The sequence below is a fragment of the Phascolarctos cinereus genome, unplaced genomic scaffold, assembly GCF_003287225.1.
Source record: "Phascolarctos cinereus isolate Bilbo 61053 unplaced genomic scaffold, phaCin_HiC Scaffold_9;HRSCAF=440, whole genome shotgun sequence".
NCBI lineage: Eukaryota > Metazoa > Chordata > Mammalia > Diprotodontia > Phascolarctidae > Phascolarctos > Phascolarctos cinereus.
The window spans coordinates 228045345-228062532 of NW_027556402.1; the positions used below are offsets into that span (position 1 = coordinate 228045345).

At 40.8% G+C, this 17188-nt stretch overlaps 1 protein-coding gene and 1 non-coding gene across 3 annotated transcripts in view; one reads left to right on the plus strand and one right to left on the minus strand.

Annotated features, from left to right (window-relative positions):
• The window catches only part of MPPED2 (metallophosphoesterase domain containing 2), a 208365-nt gene that overhangs the window by 93006 nt on the left and 98171 nt on the right, over positions 1 to 17188 (minus strand). For both annotated transcript variants that reach the window (XM_020963903.2, XM_020963904.2), the window contains exon 4: positions 542 to 767. In XM_020963903.2, coding sequence (XP_020819562.1) covers positions 542 to 767 — 226 coding nt within the window. The remainder of the gene's footprint in view (positions 1 to 541; positions 768 to 17188) is intronic.
• LOC144455552 (U6 spliceosomal RNA) lies at positions 6577 to 6683 on the plus strand. Its single transcript, XR_013484271.1, has one exon. It is a non-coding gene; the product is annotated as a U6 spliceosomal RNA (small nuclear RNA).

Sequence of the window (17188 nt, forward strand, 5' to 3'; positions counted from 1 at the left end):
ATCTTTCTGGTGTCACTGGTCTTAGTTTGGGGTTTTCTGTTCACACTCCATAAATCTCTAAAAGAGAAAGCGCAACTCATATACACCTTCTAGAACAATCTTCATTGAAAAAGTAGTAGCCAAGTAAATTGTGAGGCCTTGGAATAGTAGCTACTGTATGAAAGGGAATATGGCAACCTTTCCACCAAATCATTCAACAGATTGGGTGGGGGAGTCTGTCACCTCTGTCTTGCAAGAGCCCCCATCTGCCTCTTCCACTTAACAAAGCCTAAACCCACTCACCCAGACAGAGCCCCCATCGTGCTGATCTCGCCACATAAACTCTTTTCCTTCACAAATCAAAACAATGGCCTCCGTGTTCTCCAGCAGCAGCCCTACATAGTTTATTAAAAGATATGGTAGTAACTACAGTTCCTCTTTGCCCTATAAAGTAGAGCCTGGGCTCGTCCAAACCACCAGAGTCTGGGACTCAAGCTTCTCATAGCTGAGCTAATGAAGGGTGGAGTGGGGGAAGGGAGAATATGTTCAAATTAACACTTACCAAGGAGCCCCGTATATTCTGAACCCTTTCACTGTTACCTCTGAATCTTGCAAGTAAATACTGTTTGTCAGGAGCGACTGAACATTGTCAAAGTCCTCTGGTTTCAATTTGGACACTGAAGGAAAACGGTAGTAGTCTTGTTTAACAAGGTCAGCCATGAATTCCTTGTCAAATGTCAGTTCATGATTCCCAGCAATCACTATTTTATATTCATATGGCAGGCTTCCTGAAATCCGAGAGAGAAAAAAAAGAGAAAGCACTTAATTAGCACATTTGCTGGCCATCAAGACATACAATAGTAGGGCTGGGGGCAATCAGCAAACAGCTCAGCCAGCTGAAAGAACAAAATGCACAAGCTAATCTACCTTGCCATGGAAATTCAAATGTGTCTCTGACAAAATGGAGACCGAACAGCAACTCAAAAACCTTGAGGAACCCCAAAAAAAAGCAACAAAAAGGTTTTTGTTTTAATTCTAGCTCCTTTTTCTGCTCTTTGCAAAAACAGCTTCTAAATGAAGCAGTGTGCATGGTGGAAGAGTGCTCTAAGTCGGGGGACCTGGGTTAGAACCCTGTTTCTGCCACTCAAATAGCTGAATAACTTTGGTTAAATTACTGGCCCTCTCTGGGCCTCAGTTTCTTCCTCTGTGAAAGGAAAGGGTTGGAAAAGAGGATCTTCAAGGTCCCTATCCATTGTCTGCTAAAAGCCATCTTAGACTCCTGATTTTCTCTACAGGTGAAAGTGGGGGGGGGCGCTGTGTTTCTTTAAAAATAAATCTCCTAAAGACTTACATAATTGAAACAACATAAAATAAGCAAAACCAAAGAAACAATATACATAATGACAATAATATTTATGGAAAGAAGAAAAAAAGGAATCTTGAAACTGAACTGTATAAATATGACAAATGACCCCGGGGGGGAAAAAAAAGTTGAGAAAAGAGTACTTCCTTTTTTTTTTTTTAACAGGGTTATGGGCTTACAGATAAGGTCAGACACGGGTGAAGTGTTGGCTAGTTTTATCGAACAATTATTTTTCACTTTCATTTTCTCCTTCTTTTGTACATTTTATTGATATCTTTGTTTTTTGCATTTTCTATAACTCTCATCCTACCCCCATCACTCTCCTTCCTCCTCCCAATGGAGTCATCCCTTATAACAAAGAAGTTTTTAAGGAGTAACAAGGGAAAAAAAATCAACAAAATCAATCAACATATCAAAATTCTCTTTCTTTTTAAAATATTGGTTACAAAAGGTGGTTCCTTACATAGGTGAATAAAGAGAATTCTATTTGGAAATAGCACAGTGTCGGCATAGAGTATGTATTTAATAAATACTTGTTGATTCCACTTGAAATGAAGATATAAAAACAAGGTGACCATAAAAATAAGATTATAAAATACACTCCCCCTAAGCCAGTTATCCACAACAGTTCAGGTAACAGGTAGAAGAATGGCCCATTTCAGTAGATACTTTATGTATCATGGGTAGAACAACCTAGTGCCCTATGAATTTTCTTTTGTTATATTTGGTTTACTTCACTAAATATTACCACATTAGGGGGAAAGAACAACGTTTTGTTTACCTTTTGGCTTGTGAATGAAAAGAGCATTATTAGAGGGCCCTGATTAGAAGGCTAACTTTTCTCCTCCCACTTCGGCCTGAAAGAGAAACTGTAATACTTAACCCCCTTTTAATATTTATGGAATGGAAATTGGAGCTCTGTGTATGATTTTTATGCAAAGTTTCCTGATCAAAATGAGATAATTCTGGGCAGAAGAATGAGAGCTATAAAGGAAAGCCCCAACACTAGACCTCAGCCTAGATTTATAATGTTTGAACAAAATACCCATCATACATATTAATAATCCACTATGGTGCTACAGGAAAGAAAAACCTGAGAGAAGGTGCTAGGATATTCGTCACTCTTCTAAAAACTAGACCCTCCTCCCTCCTGTGGCACCAGTCTCGTCCCCATGTCTCTCAGCAGGCTCTCTCTGCCATTAGTTTTATTTTAATTTTTTTTTAAACAGAGTTGGTGCCTACTATTCCTGCTTTCCAAGACTCCTGGGCCCAATGCAAAATTAATGTTTCCTGCTATTTCAGGAAGTATTAAAATTACCATGAGCAGGAAATTGGATCTACTTCTTCTTATACGGCTTGGTCCCGGCGAGCCAGCCAGAAATCCATGATTTAACTAATGAAGCTCAACGTGGAAGTGAAAATGAGTTTTTTGGCCAAGTTTTGTCAGCAGCCAGCTCAGATTTCAGGGGTGGGAACTACACAAAAGCATACGGTCAATGACCAAGTGTCCCATTTCCTCACCATTCCAGTCCTGCATGGCAAAATGATCGGCTCTTGCCGAAGTGGTTGTCCGGCTATCAGGTTAACTCTGCAAATGCTAGTGATTTTCTTTAGGATTATTTTTGTTGTTTTTTGGTGTAGTTATTTTGTGGGGGAGGGTGATGGGGGTGTCATTTGTCTCAAAAGTAAGGAAAAGAGTGAAATTACACTATGGTAGTAAAAAGAAGACAAAGAGGGTTGGGAGGAATTTCAAAGAAAGCCACTCAGCAAGCAGAGTGGGGAAAAAAGAAAAAGAAAAAAAAATCTTAGGAGGCAATGACCATCCTGCATCACAAAAACAGTGAAGGAAATTAAATGGGCATGACCACAATAATGCAAATGAGAAAAATATTAGAAGAATTTTGAACTCTGGGTAATTATAACGCTCAGTCTTCGTTCAGGAGAAAGACAATGAATGAGCTCTCTCTCCACTCAGCAAAGAGGTACAGAATTATTGGGCCTACATGTAGTATATACAAGCAGCAAGTCTACAAATTATTTTTGGTTTGGTTTTGCTTAATTGTTTTTCTGTATTACAATGCAGGGTGGTGGTTGGTAGATTGGTTGCTTGGGGTTACTATCAGGAAAGGACTGTGATATGAAAATAAAAGGTATCAATAAACTTTATTTATTTATTTATTGCCAGCCCAGATTTGATTTCCCCATGTATGGAATTCCCCCCTCCCCCCAATTTGGAAATTCCCTGCAATAATGCAGATCTGCAATTCAACTATAATTGCCCAGGGACACTGAAAGGTGAAATGTCATACAGCTAGCATTTGTCAGAAACAACACTTTAACTCAGGTTTTCTTGATTCCAAAGCCAGACAATATTCTGCTATGCCACATTACTTCTCTAAATAGAATTTATTTGAAAAAAAAAAGATTTAATGGGGAATTTTTTTTTTACTACTAATTAGTCAACCAACAAACATTTCCTAAGCACCTACTATGTGCCTGGTACTGTGTGGAACACACCGGGTACAAAGACCAGCCCATTCCCTTGGCAAGTAGTTACTTCAACAGCCCACATAAAGCACAAAGGAAAGAAAAAGTCAAGCCGAGAATTGGCTATGCGTTTGGCCCGATGACCAGCCAAGCAATTTAAGCAAATCCTGCCAGCTTAAGGCAATAAGACGAGTTATAGGTGTTTCAGGCTACCCGAGTAGAATGACGAAGACATCCTGCTTTTTTTTTTCATTGTGCTCACAGGGCAGATGAAGGATGTGTTGCAAAGTAATCAAATGGGGCTACAAATTCCCAGCCTACACAACGAGGTTGTGCAAAACACCAGAGCCCCAAGCTCAGGGACATTGGTTGGCTGCTATCCATTAAGAGAAGCCATTTACCTACTCACTCTCTGCACCAAAGGCATGCCATAGTGCCTTGCAGATCACGCTGAAGAGAACGTTAGCTTGGATTGCAATCAGTTACAAGAAGGGCCCTGTTTTCTTGCAATCCTTGACTGACCACTTTTATAAATCATGCCGAACATGCTTCGTTTCTCTTTAATCATTCATGGGGATGGACTGTCTGTAAGACGCTTTCATCACCGTGTACCACAGCCCTCACAGAATGATTTGACTTGACTTTCACATTTTTTTTTAAAGGTTCTCCTATCCTTTTTAAAGGATGTTTCAGGGAGGTTCGGCAAGGATTGAAGCATTGGAAAGAAAAAGACTTTTTTTCAAGCCAACTCAAAAATGGAAGGCTGACAATAACTAACAGTCCCCATTTGGAAAGCACAATAATGAAACTGACATTTAAACAGAACTTTAACATTTTCAGATTGCTTTCCCTACATTATCTCACTTGAGCCACACTATAACCCTGTGAAGCATCGACCACAGGTATTATTACTGGCATTTTGCAGATGAGAAAACCTTAAACTCAGACATCAAGTGACTTTCCCAGGGTCACACTGCCAGGAAGAATCACAGAGGTCTATCGATTACACGACATTATCTCCCAAGCCTCAGAGGATTAAAGAACGGAAATGTGATTTCCCAAGTTCTCTTTTTCTTCTAAATCTGCTTTTGGGCAAGCTGTATGCATAAGAAATCACCAAAAAGACTTGCCTCCAAACACATGAATGTGAGCTCTTTGAAGGCAGAAACTGATTTGTTCCCATCTCTGCATCCGCAGCAACTGGAACAGCATGGTACACAGTAGGCCCACATTAAATATTTGTTGGATTACATCAGATTAGAAACAGGCGAGGTTATCTGCACAGCACTCATGGGTTTCTTCTCTTTCAGAGAAGCCAAAACTAGCTCTGATGTCCTTCCTCTGTCATCCAAGTTATGAAATAGTCTGACATGTTTTTGCCATGATGACCTTTCATCTATAATCTGCCAACCTTTATGTTAATAAAGTGGAGACAGAGCAACTCACAAATATGCAGTGACTAGATAATATTTTATCTGTTTTCCTCTGGTCTCTAGACAAGATTAAGCAGGGCTGGGGAGGAAGGTACATGGTTAAACCATAAATATACTAATATATAAATGCCATGTTATTGTTTTTTGAATGCCCAGGTCAAAAAGAATTATAGGATCAAAAGTTTAGAGCTGGAAGGGACCTTAGATGTTATCAAGAATTTAACAAGTTAATATACATATATAGCACTTTGCAAACATAAAATGCTATTAATATTCTTATTATTATTACCATACAGATGAGGAAACTGAGGCCCAGAGAGGCTAAATAATTCACCAAGGATAACAAAATTAATAAGTGACTAAGGTAGCATTTAAATCCAGATCTGTGCTTTCCCTCAGCCCCCAGATTTTCAGATCTTCCCTTATAGTATTCTACCCCACACCAACCTGCCTCTGGTTTATTTAGTCCAGGACATCTAAAGCAATTGGCTGCAATTTTTTGAAAAAAGATCCAAAACGTAGGGCCTGGGTTAGTTATTCTAGCTGGGACCACAGGACGGAAAACTGAGGTGAACCGTGACTCTGAAGGCCAAAGGAAAACACATCCCAAGGTTACGTTGGGGTGGCCCTTTGGGAATGGTTTATATCAGGCAGGATATTCCAGGAACTCAGCCTGGCGTTTTATGTAAGTGGGACTGCAGAGCAAAATCTTAAAGAGATGAATTTTACCAGCAATGGCAAAAGAATGATTATGGAAACACATCCATAAACCTAGACAAAACAATACTCCAGTTGTGTCATCCTCCCCCCTTCTCTACCACCTCTCAACCTCTACCCACCCGAGAAGTTAGCTATTGGTCCATAGAGAGAAGGCTGGCTGTTTAATAATTTGGACTTTTTTTTATTGTTCTCCAAGAAAATCCCCTGAAAAGTAAAATAATATAACCTCAGTTTTCAAAATGCAGAAACATGATGCAAAACGTGGCCGTCGTACCAAAAAGAAGCAATCTAAGAGCATTAGAAAACCTGATTCCTAGTCTGGGAAGGAATAATCAACACAGGTTTCAGGCCAGTAAGACCTTCACTTTGGCACAGGCCCAGAACTTCAAGCAATGTTCTTCAGCTGGCACACACCTCATAAAGGTTTGGTCATTTAAGGGAACTGCTTAGATATAGCACTTAGGTCACAACTCCTGTAGTAAGACCAGCCCCAGCTTAAATGGCACCTCCTCCAGGAGGCCTCCCCTGATCCATTTATATAGCCTTCCTTACAACACAGCCTAGTAGGATAGGATCTGATCGAGAAAATTTGTTGTGCTCACTTGGGTGGCACATATACTAAAATTGAGACGAAACAGAGAAGATTAGTATGGCCCTTGTACAAAGATGACATGCAAATTCATGATGTGTTCCTTATTTTTTGTTGAAAACTAGCTTTGCATATAATTGGAAAAAATAAAATACTGTCGAGTGCAAAAAAGAGAAAAATTTACTGAGGGCTTTAAGTAGAGTATGTGCCGATTATATTTAATTTCCTAAGATCTCATAATTAAAATGAGAAGGGAGGTCATGTAGTCATAGGATCCCAAATTTAAAGCTTGAAGATAATCTTCAAAGTAATTAAGTTCAACCCTCCCTCCATTTTCCAGCTGAAGAAACTGAGGTCAAGTGAATTGACCATAAAGTCAGAATTTGAACTTGGGGCCTCTGACTCCAAAGCCCCACCCCACCCCTGTTTTTAGAGATAAGGATACCAAGGCTTAGAGAGATCTGAGTCACACTGGTAGTAACTGGCAAAGTCATCATTTGAACCCAGATCCTCTGACTTAGATTCTTTACACTGTATGAGAAAAAAAAAGGTTTTGTTTTAAAATGTATACAAATCTAGATGGTATTGCGTGGCCATAGGAACAAAATTTCATAAGTGTTAAAACCACACTGGAATCCAGATGTCCTGAGGCTGCTGGAAAAGGAGGCAGATGGAGGTTAAGTGAACTGCCTGGGGTTACTCAGTTAGTAATTATCGACATGACTCAGGACCCCAGCCCAGGTAATCCTGACTCCAATTTCAGCCTTCTGTGTAATATACTATGCTGACCCTTTAGGACAAAGGTTTTAGCATCACAGGTCTAGAGCCAGAAGGGAATTTGGCATTCATGTAGTCCAAAGCTCCTCATTTTACAGATAAGAAAACTGAGGACTGTCGAGGGAGAGTGACCAGGTTCCCTGACCGTAAATCCAGCACCCTCCCATGTTTCACAGGAAACCAACCTGGAGGAGCCTAGGGTGATACGGTCAAGTTTAGCTATCGAGCCAATGTCTGGTGTCACTCTCACATTGTTCATTTCTAGAAAGCTGCTGCTCCCATTGGTATTTGTGGACAGATGGGCCTTTCCCTTTCACTTCCCATTTTTCAATGCACCAAGAGAAAAAGCCCTCCGGATGGACTCTCTGTTTGCCGATGACCCCTGTGGATGCTGGGAGCTGCAGCATGCAGACCCTACCGCCCACACCTGTGACTGGCAATCTCCCAAGCGCAGCTCACACACATGACTAAGTGACTGCCAACTCCCAATTCATTTCTGCAAAAACGAAGATTAAAGCCCTAGGGTCCAGTAATCACTGCAGAGAAACGAGAGGCTCCAAATGCAAACATGAGGGAGTGGAAGGAAAACTCCACTCGGGCTCTGCTGGTGGGAGGAAACTTTCCCCTTTTATTAGGGTGACGGATTTTGAGATTTCTCCTCCTCCTTGAATCATAAAATGAGAAAGGGAACCAAGGAAACCCAGTGGGTCAATGACCCTGCACTTCTGGCTAACTACTCCCTCCCCAGGCTCCAATAAAACACCACAAGCGTCGGCCACTCAAGGAAGACTGGGAAATGTCTCACGCGGGACTAAGGACGCCAAGGCAGGGTCCCTAACCTTCGGGCTCAACACCTTGTGTCAGTGCTTCAGGGGAAAAATATTTGTGGTATAAAAATAATTCATAAAGAAAATGTACTAGAATCATCCTCTAGTGCAATTTATTCTTACTCAGATCAGACATGCTAGGATCAAATCACAACCACCCAAATGGGATGCCTCCAGGGACACAGTGATAATAGCTACCATTAATAGAGCCTTGAAGGCTTGCAGATCACTTGGCATGTATGTCTCATCTGATGCACACAACAACCCTATGGGGTGGGTTCTATCACTACCCCCATTTTCCAGATGAAGAAACCGAGGCTGAGAGAGTGTAAGTGACTTAACTCAGACACTCAAACAACCAGTCCGCGTCAGAGGCAGGACTCTTCCTGACTTCAAATTCACTAATGTTGCTTCTCAGTTGGTAGACTATCATTAACAAGCTTATGTTGTAGGAAATGAGTGCCTATAGGAGAAAGAAAGCTGGGCATGAGAGTCCAGGAAGACCCAAGTTCAAATCCTACCTCTGAAATCTGCTGGCTCCGTGCAGATCATTCGCCGAGTCTCAGTTTCCTCCTTGGTTAAGTGGAGATGATAACCCATCTATCTCAGAGAATTGTTTCACTGATGGTATAATAGATGTAAAGCCCTCTGCAAGCCTAAAAATTCTCCATCAGCATGAACTATGATTATTCTTCCAGCTAAGGGATAATTAGATGTGAAAGTGGCTTCTGTAGCCTGCTAGCTGTGTGACTACGGGACTTCAGTGCTCTTGAGACTCAGCTTGCTTCATCTGGAAAATGCGGACAAAATTGCCTATCACGCTTATCTCATAGGACTCCAATTAGACAATGTATATGAAACACCTTGCCAATCATCTATACTGTTCCCCTGCTAGAAAATACGTTCTTTGAGGGCAGGGACCATTTCCTTTTTGTCTATATTCCCAGCATTTTTATAGCACAGCACATGGCACACAGTAGGCACTTAATAAATGCTTATTAATTGTTTAATTCTCTCAACATCTATATGATTCATATAGTCAACTACTATTATCATTCTCCTTATACCAGTGTTGGAAACAGGTTCCATTCTGCCTTCGGGTAGGAGAAGGAGTGGCTCAGTGGATATCGTGCTGGACCAGGAATCAGAAAGACCTGAGTTCAAATCTAGCCTTACACACTTGCTAGCTGTGTGATCCTGGGCAAACCATTTAACCACTGTGTGCCGTGCTTTCTTCCTCCAGAAAATAGGGATTAATAATAGCGTCTATCTGCCAGGGTTGTTGTGAGAATCAAATGAGACAATATTTGTAAAGTGCTATATAAATGCTAGCTATTATTATCATCTGAGCTATTATTATAATAATAAAGTGGCAGTGAGCAGAGATCTGGGTCCTGGCTGTGTTATCACAGTCAAGACATTTGTCTCTTCTAAATTTCTTCATCTGGATAATGGGGATAAAAATTTCTGCAAATAGATCTCTCATAGGGTTAACTGTGAGGCAAGTGTTTTGTGAATCTTAGCACACTATAGAAATAGAAGTTCTTTCTTTTTAGTTTTTAGAGAAAGGTCGTAGCTACAGCAAGGACAGGGAAGGTGCTTACACTCTTGAGGTCCCTTCACTGTTTAATTCTACCAAATGTGCAATAAGAATAAGTTGGCCTTACGCTGTACCAGCAGAAAATTGGGCTAGAGAACAAAGGGAAGGAAAACTGTAAGCCATAGGTAACAGAGGGCAGTTATCCCTCCTCTGAGATCCTTGAGAACCCAGATCAATATCTTCTGGGGAGGGCTAAGTGAATTGGTTTGGTCTGGCCTGGAGACAGGGAGGGGAGCCTCTGGAAATCCCTTCCAGCTTCCCCTCTGGAGCTGGATAAAGCTTCCAGCTTGCCCACCAGCGAGCCAGAGCTGCAGACCCACCAGAAACATTCCATCAAGGGAAGCTCCTTTGCTAACCTTCCACTCTGTCCCCGTCAGGCTCCGTTAGTTTTCACAAGGCCTGACCGCTCTAACGTTCATACTCACACTTGCTGATCGAGCCACACAGTAGGTTCAGACTGCTACTTTCTCCTCTGAAACTCATGCATTAGGGTTTCTTCCATGCTTGCAATGGGAAACCAAGTCTAAGAAATATTAAACACAGAAAACTCTATTACAATAATGTCAGGGCTGAGCCAGAAATCCAGGAAAAAAGCAAGGAAGTGCTGAGTGAGGGAGCCTGCTGGGATACTCGCAGAAATCTGGATTTGCGACAGGAGGAAATAGCAGCTAGGATGCTCCCTCCTCTTCCTGCTCCCCTAACAGGGTCCCACAGTACTAGGAGATGTTAGATGCCTTGGTCCACAACAGTTTAGATCAAATCCAAAGCTCCCACCAAAGCCAACCTCTTCCCATCCTCAGTTCACTCTAATGAAATGTGCTAATGGTGTCTAACATCGTCATTAGGAGGTGTAGGACCCAAGGGAGAGACCCATAGGTAGCATGATACCTAGGGACATGAAGTTGCTTTGGGAGAACAGACCTTTCTCAGCATCTCCTTGCTTATTTGCATTTGTGTCTCAACCAGAACATTATTTTAACATAGATCTGGGGGTTTCAAAGGAAATGAGGTAGCACAATTAGCAGCATCCTCTATTGTTTTCTGTTGGAGTGTTTCTAAAGACCTTCCCAGATACAAATTCTTCCTGACCCAGAAAATTTTTAATCTAGAAGTTGTTGTGACAACTGACTTATAGAACCTTCTACTCCTGCTTTGACTCATTACAGGCTGGGCCAGACCTTGAGTCCCATTTCCCAAAGCAGACTTTTGCTGTTTGCTTTCTACATGGGGTCTCAGACAGAGAGACCAGATCTTACAAAGGCAGGCCATGGTGAATGGAGATATTCGTAAGTCACTGCAATCAATTTGGTCCCAACAATCAAAAGGTCAAGCCAGATCCCAACTAGGATGTGAATGAACAGATAAATGCAAAGAATTGTTAAAGATATGGCCAAGCTATATTTCTGTCTTTTGTGGTTATAATGAATAATAATAACTAGCATTTTTATAGCAGTTAAAGGTTTCCAAAATACTCCACAAATATCTCATTTGATCCTCACTGCAACCCAGGGAGATAGTCACTATTATTATCCTCATTTATGGATGAGGAAACTGAGGCAGACAGGTTAGTGACTTGCCTAATACATGCTCAAGTAAGTGTATGAGGTAAGATCTGAACTCGGATCTTCCTGATTCCAGGTCCAGTGCTCCATCCACTGGACTACCTAGCTGCCTAAATCATGCTTCTTGAGTTTAACTGATGATATATTTTGTTTCCCTTTACGTTACAAATTAGGGCACTTTTTTTTTTGTTCTAAGGCCACATTTATATTACAAATTAATGCAGGCTGAGGAAGACATCTCTAAACTGCTAACTCCATGGAATGCTGGGAATAGTAGCCCAATAAATATCACTAACAGACTAGCAATTCTTGACTGACAAGGTCTATGATGTGATGGAGAACGATATGCTCTTTTTCCCACTCCTCCCCCTACCCACTAAGCCTTTAAACAAAACTGGGGGGAGAAAAAGGTGTTCCTTCAAGCAATAATTATAAAATAAGTGGCAATCATTCTGCTGAATAATTAGAAGACCTACTGCAAATGCTGTGCACTTGCATTTTAAACCATTAAGCATGGTGAAGATTGAATTAAATAAAAACAACACAAGGCATAAGGGCCACATTCCTTAAGAGAAATAGCGTTTGTGCAGTCTGTTAGAGCTCTCTTATATTTTTTTTCTTATAGGACTTAAAAAAAAACCCTCTTCTTTCAAATAACTACCATTTTTGTAGCTTTCTGGAGGGAAAATTCTCTGTAAGACATCTTGGTCTGTGCTCCCAGCAATTCTGAACAGCCAAGCAACGGAACCCGGAACAGAGAAGTTGACAATGGAAATAAAGTCCCTGCTTTAACTGCCCCACTGGGGCTAGAAGGAAATGGTCTTCTAGAACTTGATTAAAACTAAATTGAAAAAGGACATATTTGGTTAATATTGCATTAGACTAAAATATAGAAATGATTCCTAATCTTCTCTAAATCTAATCAGAAAAAAGCCATCTCAATTTCCAAACTTTCAGAGTATCTTCTCTAAATGCATCACAGATCAATTTACATGGTACTTTTGCCAATAAGCAAAACCAAATCACAGGTTCCAATTGGCTTATATTGGAAAGTGTGAGGGCAAAATTGGAGAAAATAAAATTACTGCAAACAAACTCCATTTTCTCCACTCTGAAGGGAATTTCAGGCAATATTTTATTGCTATCAAATAATATTTCTGAAGGCATCAATACACAATTCTATTTGCTTTTCATAGTCCCTACTCACTATATAATCTAATCCACTCTACAGAAAATCTCCCACTTCAGAGCAGATTCTACGAAGATGGATATTACCTTGCACATACATCCTGTGTCAATTTTAATAACTTGCACTTTGGACTATAAGCCCTATACAGCATTAGGCAGAGCCCAATAAAATCAACCTTGATCATCCTCTGATTCAGAATTCTAATCAAAAAATGGTAAAGCAAATAAGGACAAAATAAAATAAAAATGGTCAGGGTAGGTAAGTTTCATCAGCACTGACACTGAAAGCATTGGAGGAAGAGACAAGAATGTTCATTTTTCCTTTTTTTTGTGATTTTTTTTAAACCTCTGACTATATATTTCGCTGCTTTATGCCTCACTTGCTGTTAATCAGAGGGTCACTGAACAGTTATTTCCATGGTTGCATTTGTAAAGAAGTGGCAGAAGTCACTGAGGGAAGACAGGGTTGGAGAAGGAGGTTGGTTGGTTGGCTGGCACCAGTGATGGATGACAGATGGGCAGCCTCAGTGCTATATTTCTGTCTTCAAAATACAAGTGCCTTCAGTGGCCCTGTGATCTCACCCATGTGGGTATTCCTTTCAGAGGTACAGATCCCAATCCATCTATGGCTACTTATCTCAAAGGATTCAGAGCCATGTTCTTCGAGAGTCTTCCACAACAGATCTATCCAACATTCTGGAGCCCTTCTGCCATGTTGGACGGAGCCATTGTGGAGGGCTCTGGAAGAACATGACTAAGAATCCAATGGGATAAGACATCATGGGATCTATACCTGCAGGAGGAATACCAATCCTGGTGAAATCTATCAATGCACCAAAAAATACCCTGCCACTGGGAAACAATCTCTGCTAACTGGTCGACAAGTATTAGTTACCTGTTATGTGCCAGGCACTGTGTTAGATTCTAGGGATACAAAGACAAGAACAAATCAACCCCTGTCCTCAGGGAGCGTTTATTCTTTTGGGGGAGACAACACACACCAATTACACATATATACTAGGCAATGGCAGGGAAGGGGGGTGATACCCATGATAATTTTTTATAAATGATCATGCCCAGTGTTCTTTGATCTCTTAGTTATTTTCTTAATAACAATAACAATGCTTCATACACTCACCCTTGCCTTGTCTCCTCTATTTTCACTCTACCTCCAACACTGTTCAGTTTCTGGAACTTGAAGCAACTGTATTCATCAGGCACCTCACTTGTGTGTCTTATTAAGCAACCATTTTTGTTTTCAAGAATAAGATACTTCTAAAGGAAACTTTTTGGAAATGGTCAAAGGATCTATGCCACACCCAAGAATTCCCATAATGATCAACATAGCCATATGCCACATATAACATCCCACTAACAGAGAATAGCTACTTTGCATGGGAGGATCCCCCTCAGGCCCAAGGTTACCATATACCATATGGTCTTAGCATCACTGTACTGATTTAAATGTCCCATCGAGCTCTAATGTTCTATTAGCCTAAGGTACTTTCCAACTTTAATATCAATGAATGAATAATCATTGTTTAAGTGCCTACTATGTACTAGACACTATGCTAGATGTCAGGAATACAAATCCAAAATACCTGCCTTCCATGGGCTTATATTCTATTTATTTATTTAAATTTTTTTTGGGGGGGGGTGAGGGCAATTGGGGTTAAGTGACTTGCCCAGGGTCACACAGCTAGTGAGTGTTATGTGTCTGAGGCTATATTTGAACTCAGGTCCCCCTGACTCTAGGGCTGGTGCTCAATCCACTGTGCCACCTGGCTGCCCCTATGGGCTTCTACTATGGGAAGACAACATGTGCACAAATAAATGCAGGATACAGACAATAGAATGAGAGGCAGCAAGACATCTACAGAACTGGCTTTGGTATCAGGAAGGCAGGTCAAGTCCACTTCTGACACACTGACTGCGTGACCCTGGATAAATCACTTGGCTTCTCAGTGCCCCCAGATAACTCAATATGATTAAAAATTGTGGAACATGTGACAATCTGCATAAATAGAGGAAAAGCTTTTTGTTTGGTGGTTGTTTTCAAGTGGGGCAATCCCTACACCAATGAATTCACAGATAAGATCCAAATACAACCAAACGGAAGGTGGACACTAACAACCTGAGGAATCAGGATAGGCCTCTTCAAGGAAGCAGCCCTTGAGCTGAGCCTTGAAGGGAGCTAAAAATGATGAGGGGGAGGGGGAGGAAGTAGAGCATTTCAGGCATTAGGAGACAGAATATAGGAGCAAGCCAGCCAGTTTAGCTATAGCATAGAGTATGTGATGGGGCCTGGAGAGAGAGGCTGGGGCCAGGCTCACAAAATCTTCAAATACCAAACTGAGGAATTTGTATTTTAACCTAAGAGCAGGAAGAGGCCAAGGAAGCTTCTTGAGTTGACGAGTGACGTGGTCAGAGTTATGCATTAGAAATAATTCAGAAACTGTGCGAAAGATGGATGGGTGACAATTCTATCAGCATAAAACAAACAGCACTATCCTTTATGAATTAAACCTACAGTGAGGGACTTCATTTTTCCTCTGAGACACACTGCCATTCCCTCCTCCCCTTTAAACCCATGTCCACACCCACTACCCATCATATTCTGTGGGATCCCCTCCCACATGAAGGTTGCTTAAAAAGCCCATGCTTGTTAAGCATAGTTAGATGTAGAGCATTGGGGCTTTGAACACATTGCAGTTACAATGTGCCATGGAACTCACAATGGAAAGGGAATCAGATCTATATTCTAGTCTTGGTTCTACTAAGTGCCGACTGTATGTCTTTGGACATGTTATTTAGCTTCTCTTGAGGCCGCCACCTGGTATGGTGAGTAGAGGTCTAGGCCTGGAGCCAGGAGGACCTAAGTTCAAATTCAGCCTCAGACTAGCTGTATGACTTGGGTAGGTCACTTAATTTCTCTGTGCCTCAGTTTCCTCAACTGTAAAAAGGGAATAATAACACTATCTACCTTGTGGAGTAGTGAGGTTATTTATAAAATATGTTTAGCATTGTGCCTGGCACATAGTATGCACCATATAAATGTCCTTTCTCTTCCCTAAGCCTTTGCTCCCTTTTTGCCCAAATGAGGGGAGTGTACAAGGTGATCTCTACGGTCCTTCTAGCTCTAATCACATGATCCTATGAGTCTTGTGGCTCAAAATTTCTAGGATTCCCCAAGTAAACCCATCCAGTGAATTGTGAATTTATTTCCACCCCAGACCACCTCCTCATATAAACACTCTCAAAGCAAAATACACCTTATTTTCCAAGTTATGTTGAATTTATCCTTGATGGAAGATTTATGGAGAGCTTATGAAGAAGACAAGATTTGAGCGTTATTGTCTGCCTGGGGTAGGGACTGCTATATTAATGAGATTGGCAAATCCTGTGAAGAAAGGATAACTTTCAAAATAAATCTGTGCATCAAAGGTACTTTTTCAGTGATGGGGGTCACCTTGAGTGTGATGTATAAAACCACACAAGTCAACAGGATGTTGTTATTGTCATTCAGTCGTTTCCAATTCTTCATGACCCCATTTGGGGTTTTCTTGGTGAAGTACTAGAGTGGTTTATCCTTCCTTCTCCAGCTTATTTTGCCGATGAGGAATCTGAAGCAAACAGGGTGAAATGATTTGTCCAGGGTCACACAGCTAGTAAGTGCCTAAGTCCCCATTTGGACTCAAGTCTTCCTGACTCCAGGCCCAGTGTCTAACCACTGCTACATCTCGATGATCTGAATGTCCATTCAATAGGATGTTGCCATTGTTAGAAAGAGTAGAATCACTCATTACTCAGTGCCCAAGATTATATGAGGAGTAAAGAACAGAAGTGAGATTTAAGTTTAGTTTTTCTAATTCCACAACCATGGCATTTTTCATTGTATGATGCTGCCTCTCCAAATGAACCCTACTCATTTATATGCTATGATTTTTTTTCCCTCAGTCTCTCTTTTTCTAGCATTCTGGTAAAAGACCTCTCATGAAATCATTATAACTTGCAAGTCCAAAACAAACACAAGGAAAAGAAACAATGTTAATCAGAGAAGTAATTAATAACACCAGTTAATGGAATAACCATTCATTTAAAAAATTTTTTTTTCTTAATTGTATCCCTTCTCACTAAAAGTTCTCAGCCCTAAAACTTCACAAGAATTGTTACTTTGACAGCCAGCTCTGCGTAAGGTGATCTCCCCTTTATGAATAGATCTATTGTTTTCACCAAAAGTATTCATCAATGCCCATACATTTTTAAACTCCAGTCACTGAGTCAAGCATGAGAATCTGCTTCTATTTATTTAAACACGATTTTCAGCAACTTAGATACAATGGGATGTGGGCTAAATTTCAAGCCAGAAGAGCTGGTTTAAATCATGTCTCTGCTATTTACTATCTGTGTGATCTTGAGCAAATCATTTCCCCCTTTGGGCCTCAGTTTCCTTATCTACAAAATTATGAGGTTGAGAAAAACCTGGCAGACGTATATGAACTGATACAAAGTGAAGTGAGCAGAACCAGGAGAACATTGTACACAGTAACAGCAATATAATACAGTGATTAACTGTAAAAGTCAAACACAATGTTTAAGAATTCCAAGGGACCTGCTGAAAGAAAAAAAATCCTGAGAGAGAACTGATGAACTCTTGAGTACA